The 11,704-nt window shown below is 37.2% G+C and overlaps 1 protein-coding gene across 5 annotated transcripts in view; it reads right to left on the bottom strand.

Moving 5' to 3' along the window:
- Window positions 1-2,911: 2,911 nt before the first annotated feature.
- PKIB (cAMP-dependent protein kinase inhibitor beta) overlaps window positions 2,912-11,704 on the bottom strand; it is a 78,775-nt gene continuing 69,982 nt past the window's right edge. For all 5 annotated transcript variants that reach the window (XM_036024638.1, XM_036024640.1, XM_036024641.1 and 2 more), the window contains 2 exons: window positions 7,183-7,359; window positions 2,912-4,167 (listed from right to left, as the gene is read on the bottom strand). In XM_036024638.1, coding sequence (XP_035880531.1) covers window positions 4,100-4,167; window positions 7,183-7,359 — 245 coding nt within the window. In that variant the 3' untranslated portion in view covers window positions 2,912-4,099. The remainder of the gene's footprint in view (window positions 4,168-7,182; window positions 7,360-11,704) is intronic.

The following is an 11,704-nucleotide window of genomic DNA, read 5'->3' as shown; positions in this document are numbered from 1 at the left end:
AATCATTAAGGAAGAGGCTCATAAAAAATGGCAAAAATGGGCATGGAGATTTTCTTTAATGAGCCTCGACTATGCAGCTTTGTTGAAAGTGCCTACTTGCTGTAACAAAATACTGTTATATTTTATAATGTATAAAACAAATACATACATTCCCCCAAATAGCCTGATTTTTTAAAAAAGAAACTGGTAGTTGAATTCAACTTTTCAAAAAATCCTCCTCCAAGAATATATTTATTGATTTGAGAGAGAGAGAGAGAGAGGGAAACATCGATGTGAGAGAGAAACTGATAGATTGCTTCCTGTATGAGCCCTGACCAGGGGAGTGTCAAACCCCCAAACCTGTGGTGTCTGGGATGACGCTCCAACCAACTAAGCCACCCAGCCAGAGCAACTTTGTCTTTAAACTACTGATCTCTTCTTGTTCTCTTTTGTCCAAATTCCTTCTCAGGAAAAAAAAATCTCCTGTTGGCAAATATTGAATAAGCTTGGTACATTGTGTAACACAAAATACTTATAAATATGGCATATAATGGGACGTTTCTGTGTGCATTGGGATGAATAAGTGATTCCGCACATACAGCATTCAGAACATATGTCATCACTAGCAATAATGAGGAAGAACGTGGCTTCATTTCTTCATTGGTGCACATCTCACATTCATTTCTAAATACTAGATACGCACCAAATACCACTGTGACCCAAGAGGTATGTTGCTTTCTTTCTCTTCCACATTTTCATGGAACAAGTTACTTATTTAGTTACTGACACAAAATTCTGTTTAGTTGCAGTAAGTGTCACAAAACACTAGTGAGTGACTCATTATTAAAATGTTGGCAGCTCATTAGCATGACTGAATTGGCATCAATGTGGTAATTACCACGAACTGCCCATTTTCATCATAGCGTCTTCCTTGTGGTAACGCAGAGGAAGGCAGAAGATGGCCAAAAGAACAAACCCACCACCCTCCCTACCAAAGAAAAATGGCAAACACACCTGGAACAAAAATGATGGTGGTGATAGGTAATATTTATTGAATGATTATTCTGTGCCAGGAATTAATCAAGTGTTTTACATATACAGTGAGTCCATCCTCACTTAATGTCATCAACAACTTCTGGAAACTGTAACTTTAAGTGAAATTATTTGTAATGACATCAAAATCCCTAGGCTAATTGATATAAACAAGAGTTAGGCTCTTATTCCTGGTCACAAAAACATCACCAAACTTTTAAAGCGAGACCTAAAACACTGCCCTGATTGATTGGCTCAATGGGCTGGGCATCATCCCACACGCTGAAAAGTTGCCAGTTTGACTCCCAGTCAGGGCACATGCCTGGGCCATGGGCCAGGTCCCCTGATGCCATCAACGTTTCTCTGTTTCTCTCTTCCCCTCTCTCTAAAATTAAATAAAATCTTTAAAAAACAGGACCCAAAACACTTCTAATATTCAACATTAAAATAAATGTAAGCTATACATAAAGTTAAGAAATACTAATAGAAACAATTAAGAATTATTTTCCAGCTCACTTGTTCTAGTTCAGGGGTGCAGGTGGCTGGCTATCCTGCCACAAGATGGCAACCAACCCTGGACGGGACGCCCTTCCATCAAAGGCGCCGTCACACACACACTCACTCAGACTGATGCAGTTTAGACACTCCGATTCACCTAGCTCGCATACCTTTAGGATGTGGGAGGAAGCAGGAGCACCCAGAGAGAACCCGTGCAGACATGGGGAGAATGTGCCGACTCCACACAGACAGTGACCCCGGCTGGGAATTGATTTTTTTTTCCCCTCATCAACATTGTAACAAGACAACATTGAACAAAATCAGCTTATTTGAAGACTTGCTGTACTATCTCATTTACTACTTCCATTAGCCCTATAAATTATGCATATTATTAATACCATTCTAAGAGGATAAAATTGAGACCTAGAAACATGATGTAAATTGCTGAAGATCACACAGGTAGTGAGTTGTAGGGCTAGAATTCAAACCCTGATCGTCTGAAGCCAAAATCCACATGCTTGACAGTTAAACCGCACTCCAGGACTTCTCAGCCTCAGCACCACTGACGCACATGACCAGGTAATTCTTTTCTCGGAGGGTCTGCCGTTAGGACTGCGGGATGCTTAGCAGTTCAACAAACATCCCCGGCCTCTGCCCACCAGATGCCAGTAGTGCCTTCTCTCCCAGACCCCTCCCCTGCCTGTAGCAGCCTGTGTCTCCAGATATTGCCAGATGTCCTCCAGGAGGCAAAATTGCTACCACTACCCCAGGCTGAAAACCATTCTTCTACTTTAAGCCTTCTTTATAATGATTGTAACGTCATGCCATTAAATAACTCAGAAAAATCATTTTAATGACTAAAATGTATTTTATTGAATGTTAAATTAGTGTTACACCTAAAATAGTGTTTTTGATTTTTTAAAAAATCCTGGGCTGTGAATACGTCTATTCATTTTTAGGGAGAAAGCGGGAGAGAGAGAAAGAGAGAGGGAGAGAGAAAGAAACATGGATGTGAGAGAGAAATATCAATCGGTTGCCTGCTGTAAGTGCCCCAACCAGGGATCGAACCTAAAACCTAGGTATGTGCCCTGACCAATAATCAAACCCGCAACCATTTGGTATATAGGATAATGCTCCAAACAAATGAGCTGCCCAGCTAGGGCAGTACTTTTGATAATTTCATAAAGAAAAAATTGTATTTGAGAACTTAAAACAATCAGGTTCTTTGAAATCTACCTCTTTGGTGTATTTTACATATAAAGGTAAACTTCATCAATGAAATAATAAGAAAGAGGTGTTTTATATTGCAAAGACTCTTACCTCCCTGCTTTAAATGCACTGCTGTTTTTCACCTGGTGTACTTTAGAAGCTAAAAATGAAGGAGACTTGTTTCCATAACAGATTTAACAGTGAAAAAGTTTATTTGATCACTGTATACAGACATGGCCTAAGCTATAATCAAATGAAATAAAACTGCATGCATATATACTTGACAATAAAAATAAATTCATTAGTCAATTATTTTAAAATTCATAATTCTATTATGTTCCTAAAATGTCTAATAAATCAACACAAAGGCTTTGGTTTTGTTTTTGGTTTTGTTTCTTTTAAAATATATACTTAAATATATATATTAAAAGCAAGTATTTTGCTATTTCTACCTATATCATTCACCAAATATTTAAGTGCCTACCATTAGGTTACCTACTTTAGGAAAGATATAAAAATTAAAGTCTGCATTCCTGAGAAAATTGTTTTAGAAACTAGTCATATATACACAACACCCTAAGAATAAGAAAAGACCATATAAAGCAACTAGTAAGGTGTTTTACATAATTCACATTAAAGAAAAACATACACACACACACACACCAAAGTTAAGGAAGATAGTGAAATTCATTTACTAGGCATATTACATATAAATAATTTGTCACAATTTTTGCACTTGAAGAGTCCACATGAAAAATTACAGTATGCATAGACTAGAAGCGATGTGTACCAGACAAAAGCATCCTGGAGAGATTTAGGTTGTTAAGCTTTTACAGTTTTTCCCCAAATCTTTTTAGGATTTGGGGCAAAAAAAAATGTGGTTAAAAGCAGACATTCTGTCCTTATGGTTTTGACCTATTATTCCTTCTACCATAAAACAGGAAATAAAAACAAGCAAGGAACACCATAATTTGCTACAAATTCCATAAAGTTTTAATTAATGGTGTTTAGTTTATAGTTACTGAGAAATGTTTTACCCACTATCGTTAAAATATAATTAAGAACACACCTGGCTAAATAAATCCAAAAGAGAGCAGTGGATTTTGTTGAGTTTATAGACAATGATAACTATTTAAGTGACCATACATTTTTAACCTTTTCCTTGGGTGCAGTTTGGAAGTAAGCTGCCTTTTAATAACCTACATGGGGCATCATGGTTGTGATCCAAGCGAGTAGCCTCATGACAAAAGCATCTAATACACACATGTTGCTTAGGGCTGCACTGTTACCATAGTTACTACCACATCAAACATCTCAGGAAAGCAGAACCACTGGTTTTTCAATTTGCAGGAAGTCAGCACTTTCGACAGGTTATGAGCCTTCATTTTCCTTCATTAGGGGGCTTTGTCGATTGGTCTTGTGTTGTTTCTTCATTTTTCTCTTTTACATCTAAAAATAAATAATTTTCATTCATCTATTGAATACATTAAGATATGTTTTATATTACATTGTAATAAAACCACTGGTCTTTTTCTGTTATGTACCCCAGTCATTTTCTACTTGGTTAAGACATATTTTGTCATCAGTCCAGACTTGGAAATGACACAAAAAATATCAGGTCCCAGCTTTTGGGTTTTATTAATTGAGAATGATTAATTTTTAAACCCTTAATAACATTTGTGGTTAGATAGTTTTTAAAATAGGCCTTAAATATGTTTATTTATAGCTGTTAAAAAAACATTGTCTCTTTGTCCATTTATCTACCTACCTCTGAAAATGCATTTCCTTTTGTGTGTTCTTTAATATCTGGTGTTATATACTGATTGTATTTTTAGCACTTTAAGTTTCTTAGTTAATGTCTTTGACTTTATTTCAAAATGACTTAAAGGAACATATAAAAGTAGTAAAAATATTCTTTCAGATAATGGTTTCTTAAGTGACTAAAATGAAATGGTGAAAACTACTAACTCTCCTACAGTAAGTACAGTTGTTCTATTTTCCTTAACTAAGTAACGTCAATGCATATTAAGGTTTTGTGTGTTTATTTCAGCCTTTTATATTAACAAGTAGCTTCTCTACCTCAGTAGCTGAGGACGGTCCTTCAACAGCTTCATCATGCTCTGATAATCATAGACTAGTCCCCCCTTATCCACCCACAGTTTCACTTTCTGTGGTTTGAGTCACCATGGTCCAAAAATATGAAATGGCAAATTAAAGATATAAACATTTGTAAGGTTTAAACTGCACATTGTTCTGAGCAGTGTGATGAAATCTCGTGCCATCCTGCTCCGTTCCACCCGGGACGTGAACCATCCCTTTGTCCAGCGTCACCAGGCTGTAAACACTTCTGCCTGTGAGTCACATGGCCGCTGCCTTGGTCATCAGATTGAGACATCAGATCAACTGCTGCAGTATTGCAGGGCTGTGTTCAAGTAACTGTTACTTTACTTAAAAGGGCCCCAAAGCCAGTCCCATAATTTTTATTCCAGTATATCATTATAATTGCTCTATTTTATTATTAGTCATTGCTATTAATTTCTTACTGTGCCTAATTTACAAATTAAACTTTGCCATAGGTGTGTATGTATAGGAGAAAACAGTGCATGCAGGGTTTGGTAATATCTGTGGTTTCAGGCAACTACTGGGGGTCTTGGAATGCATGTCCTCTAGATAAGGGGGAACTTCTGTTATATGACATTTTCAAACTTACAAAGCCAAAAACATTATACATATTTTATTTCTTTTCTTTTTATGTCTTTCATCTCTTCTTTCATCTTATGTGTATACTATTCTACTTTTACTTGTAGTGAACCATCTGAGAAATGCAATGACCTTTAGAAAAAGGTGAGATAACTGCAGGACTCCAGGATCTGACCACAGTCCCTGGCCTAACAAAGATATATTTATTTCATAGGGATCAAACCAGGAACATTTGTAACTTTAGCCGGTAATAACTTCCTGAGGCAAAGAACTAAGAGCCCTGCTCTGGGGCTTGCATTAATGGGGTAGATGTGCAGAAGCTTCCAGCTCTTTTGCCTAATTGCCACCAGGAAGAAATTTCTACACACAGAGTCCACTTTGACATCTAAAATGGGATAACTGGGCAATTCCACTTCAAGGAATATATTCAAAGAAACCCAAAACACTAATTTGAAAGAATATGTTCACCCCTATATTCATTGCCATGTTATTTACAATAGCCAAGATCTGGAAGCAGCCAAAGTGCCCATTAATAAATAAGAAGATAAAAAAAGCTGTGATGCATTTACAAAATTGAATACTACTCAGCTGTAAAAAAAAAAGAAGGAAATCTTACCTTTTGCAACAACATGGATGGACCCGAACAATACTATGGTAAGTGAAATAAGCCAGTCAGAGAAAGACAAATACCATATGATTTCACTCATATGTGGAACTTAATGAACAAAATAAACTAAAAAGCAAATTAGAAATACAATCAGATACAGAGAATAGACTGACAGCTATCAGAGGAGAAGGGAGTTGGAGGACGGGGTGAAAAAAGTTAAGAGGTTAAGAAGAAGAAAAAAACAGGCATAGATATGGACAGAAGTGTGGTAATTGCCAGAGGGATGGGGGCGGGAGGAGGTGGAACAGGGCAAGGGGGTGACAAATGGTGGTGGAAAGAGACTTGACTTTGGGTGGTGAGTGTGCAATGCAGTGTGCAAACAATGTGTTATAGAGTTATATGCTGGAAACCAGTGTCACTCCAATAAAGTCAATTAAAAAAAGAAAATAAATAAAATGGGGCCCCAGCCACAGGTATTTTGGTAATGACTTAAAATTGAAACTATCTTTAACCTTTTTGAGTGTTTTTTAAATGAAGAAATGCTTTTAAACCTTTATTAAAATTATCATTATATTTAATTCTCAGAAAACTAAACTCTGCAAGGTATAGAAACTGTATGTAAACCATGGGAAGAAAGAACCAAGATTTTCTTTCATTGGCTTGACAGCTCTCCTTTTTTTTTAGTTCAACTACTGGTTGAAGAATGACCATCTTTTATACAAATACCTTAAAGATCTCCTCTGTAGTTGATAAGTAAACTTCTTCTAAGAGACATAGCTAAGCTTATAGAACACTGCAGTGAAGCAGAAGCTTCCAGGATGATTTGTCAATGGATGGCAGAAGAAAAATTATATTGTTTCTGAGTACTTCTTGATTAATTTTATAAGTGCATTGAGGGAAAGGATAATTCCCAGTCACCAGGACTGTGCATGATAATACACATCCACTGAATAAACAAATGTCGTTTCCACCTACACACCATGAGATAAAAAGATGAGATTGTCCACTTTTGGAAAGCCTGAAGAATTTACTTAGCCTTAAACAAAAGCTGGAATGTTTTAGTATACCGTAAGAAAAAAAAAACACTTAAAATGAGACTTTCATAGGAAAGGATTAAGAGAGAAGCATTGCTGATTTTAACAGAAGTTTGCTGTTACCTTCTTTGATGGAGAGGGCCTCCAGTTCAAGGGGCAGCTTTGAAGCTCCGCCTGTCCCAGCAGCACCCTGGATATCTGGGATGGCATTCCGGCGGCCTGCCCTTGCTGAAGATGCAAAATTGTTGACCACAGCCTCCACATCAGTCATTTCTGAAGCATCTGTCCTCATAGCAACATCTACAAATAAAATGTGAACATAGAGAAAAGGGTGAGCCTATTCTGAGGCAAATGTTCACACCAGTGGCTGAAAGGCATGGGTTGATCAAATATGCAACAGCCTCAAAAATCTAATCATTGATCATATCCTGCATCTATGTCCACTGTGCTGGTGCTGGAGTTTCCAACTGCACATTCGCTCAATAGAGCAGGAAGTTCCCAGTGTGAGCCAGATTGCTATAGATAACCCCTGAGCCAAAAAGAGCCACTTGGATGTTTTAGGGTACAGTAATCTCCTACCTTTTGTTCTGCTTTTCTATGGAAGGATCAGCCAAAAGGGGCTTGGAAGGAAATGAACACTGACTTGTTTGACCATTCTCATACAGACTCTGCCTGCCAGGATTTGCTTTGGGTACTTGTTCAGCTTGAAACCAAATCACTATAATTTGTGGGAAGCAAACAAAACACATGCTGTTCTTACTCTTTAGAAATAAGAAATTAAACTTTTTCTCAAAAGCTTTTCCCCCCAGTGACAGCTGTGTATTTCTATCTGTTCTCTTCTTAGACCTAATTTTCAATGCTGCATATTCATGTTGGGGAGAGTAGGACTTGTACAATCTTTTCTTGCTTTCAAGTGGACATGGTAATTACTAGTGCTTTCCTAAGCAATCTTTATCTTCCCAGCATCTGTCTGTCTCTATGAAAAGATTCTTAAGAGATCATTCACGACACAGGGAAAGAAGGAGCAGATATTGCTTATTCTAAAACCCTTTCATATGATGTGTTCTTTTATTAACCTTTAAAAAATTTAAATTGCAGCTGATGTCCAATAATATATTAATTTCAGGTGTACAACCATATGACTGGACATTTATATAACTTATGATCATCCCGATAAATCTAGTGCCCATCTGATATCATATATAGCTATTACAATATTACTGACTATATTCCCCATGCTCTACTTTACATCCCCATGAAGATTCTGTAACTAAGTACATCTTTGCCTTTTTTACCCACTCCTCCAACCCAGTCCCCTCTGGCAACCATCAACATGTTCTCTGTATCATATGATGTTTTCTAGTGAATCTTTCCTAAGAAGTCAACACTGAACACTACCTCAAAAGCAGGAGGAGCAGGCACAGGAGGAGCAGGAACAAGCATTTGCTGAGAAGCTGTTAAGTGTTAGGCTCTCAGCTGGGCACTGAGAGCACAGAAGAACGATGTATTCCCTGTTTTTAGGAGACTTGCACTCTCAAAGGGGAGGACAAAGGTACATATGCAAAGGCACATAACATCATAACACGGAGTGTGCTGAGTGGCAGCCAAAGGATGGAGATGACAATCATTTGCGGTACTCGAGGGCAGAAATATGTGAACATTGGCCTACAGAAAGCAGATCAAACTTTTCTTTGTAGTTGGAAAAGAGCCCTTTCCAATCAGTTAACTTCAATTTAGGAAATGCTAATAATGAAGGGACATAGACACAAAATATGGTGCAATTGTTATGAAAAATGCACCTCTTTTGGTCTAGAGCACTCAAGACATGCACACTGAGCTTAGTGTTGGCCTGAAGAATCCAGGAGTAATCTAGACTATTCTCCAGATATTTTTATCTTTTTAGGAATTAAGGAAAATTTGAGAATAATGCTAGGTTTTCAGACATAATTTTGGAATCAATTAGACTTCTGTTTAATATTTGCCAACCGCCTGGCATGTACAATACTGATAGTACAGAGCACTGGACTAAAAGAACATTACAGGCTTACAAGGTGATATTGGTTAGTCCATTTAATTTCTCTAAGTCATGGTTCCTCCCCTGTATAGTGAGTATAAAAAATGGCCTGACTGATTCACAGGATTCTTGTGAAAAACTAATGAAATAAAGGATATAGAAACTCTTTGTAACTATAAAACCATATGGTTGATTATTGGCCTCATTGTCCATGTCTCACTAAGTTTTATTTACTCTACCACTCTCCTAGCATCCTCTTTAACAAGAAATATCTTCCTATTAGAAGACCTCTTAAGTTTTCTAAGAGGGAAATGAGTTTTCTAAGAGGAAACCTATGAGGTAGTGAGGAATAATCCTCCCTCTGTGGATTTGGAAACTGGTGCTCAGGGAGGTTAAGTGACTTATTTAAACTCGCATAGCTGCTGATCTGGTATTCGGGGATGTAAATTCAATTGCCACTGACTCTAAAAGCAAGATGACATGGATTACCACAGAATTAGCTTTCTAAATCTCTGAGATATGTATAAATGGCCACACAATAGCAAGTTTAGAGTCTGCCCTACATTGCTTTTTTAAATATATAAATAAATAAATGTTATCTTGTGAGCACCCCTGTGATACACGCCTTTCAATTAGAGATCTCTTCTCCACTTGGGAGCAGTGCCTGACACCAGTTTGGAAACAGACCTCATTTCAGGCCTCCACTCTGTCCTCAGCCAGTTCACAGCACATCCGGAGCCATGGCAATGATCCAATGTTAATTTCTGTGAAACATCTCCCTGTGGAACTACAACTAACTATGCTAAGCCTGAAGGAGCAGTTCCATGAATACCTTGATTATTACTGGCCAGATAGTCCAAAATCTTAAAATTGAAGATAAAAGCAGATATAAAAAATGAACATAAATAATTATATGCCATATAATTTATGTTAAATAAATGGGTAAACTAGTTTTTTTGTTTTCCTTTTAGCAAAATGGGATAAGTTGAAGGTGTATCAAGTTAGCATTTGTGTATTGAAAGAAAACTTCCAAAAGGTGACCTGTAGAACAGGCTATCAATATGGAAGGAAAGATTCTGGGCTCCAAGTTTATTTCAAGGTTTCTTTGCTGCTGGCTGCCATTTTGAAAGTTTTTGCTTTTACCTGTATTATTTTTCTAAATTAGTTCTTTTATGGATTGGTGTTAGAGAATAAGCTCATCACAAAATTAAGTTTGCCAAAATTAGCTCATTAACTCTCCTTGTAAGATAAAAAACAAAACTGGATGTGCAGGGAGCCCAAGCAACAGCGGGCTTCTCTCTGGAGCTTCACTTGGTCGTTCCCAGCTGCCACTCGGCATGACCTTCCCTTCAGAGCCCAGCACTGATGCTGAGTGACCAGGATGTCAGGCTCCACCACAAGATGAACAACTCACCCAGTCCAGTCCCACGGGACTGTGGGGAGAGGAAGCTTGCTACAGTGAAAAGTCGTCTGATCTTCCCGACAAAATGTATCTGTGACTTAGAAGTCACTGGCAGGAGTACATGAACCCACTGGGTGATCCTTAACTGGATTCATTTAATTCCCTGGCAAAAAGGATTATTGCAGTGTTGACAATATTCCGAAAACCCATAAAGGAGAAAATGGTTAAGAAAGCTGTATATATTATATTATGGAGCATTATACAGCTGTTGTAAAGAATGTATTAAATCCAATCAGATCTACCTATGGAGATGTATCCATGATAGATTTTGAAATAAAACAAGTTTAAAGAGTAATATGTACAGTGTGTGCATGTTGGGAACAAATAATGAATACAATGTGATTTCAATGTAAAAAGAATAAAATCCTAGTTGGAAATGTGAGAACAAGGAGAATATTAACCATTTTCAGTACCATCTTACATATTTTAACTTGTAATAATGCATGTGTTACTTTTGTAATTTAAAAGAATTAAAACATAGTCACCTGGCAAAATTATGAATACACAGATATTCTAGCACAGAAGGACTCTAAAAATAACATTTTGGTAATTTAACCAAAAATAACATCCCTCTAACTAAAATCTTCTCTGTCTTCCAAATTGTTATCTTACTTGTCTGTTATTCTCCTATGCAACAATGATTGCCAATGTTTGATGTATATGAACATTGTTCTCTCCAAATGCTTTATGTCATTTAAAAAGTGTATAGCCTATAGGAAAATGAGGAAACACTGCTAAAAAAAGAAAGAGAAAAATTAACTTGCAGTTTCTTTTAATGTTCTGAGCTTAAAAAGCTGTTTATGTTTGCTAACTAAGACAGCTGACTCGCTAGGAATTCCCTTTTTCTTCTACAGAATTAACAGAGAAATTTGGATGAATTCTGCTTTGTCAACTGTGGCTGCTTACAGGAGCTGAAACCACTTGGACATTTGGAGATTCCTCAGAAGTCCTTGCATACCCACAGCAAGGTAATGTGGTTAAGACTGCCTGCAACAAACTCCTGTCTCTACACAAATTTCAGGATACCTTAACAAAAGACCATTACAGAGGCATATATACACATATTGTATAGTCCAGCATCTCTGCAGTCTCTGAAGCAACAGCAGCACCACTGAAGAGGACAAAGATGTGCTAAATGGAGCACTGGAGAAATATATACATTTAAAAAC

This window comes from Phyllostomus discolor, chromosome 4 (genome assembly GCF_004126475.2).
Source record: "Phyllostomus discolor isolate MPI-MPIP mPhyDis1 chromosome 4, mPhyDis1.pri.v3, whole genome shotgun sequence".
NCBI lineage: Eukaryota > Metazoa > Chordata > Mammalia > Chiroptera > Phyllostomidae > Phyllostomus > Phyllostomus discolor.
The sequence above is the reverse complement of the archived record's forward strand: the minus strand, read 5'-3'. Positions and strand labels throughout refer to the sequence as shown.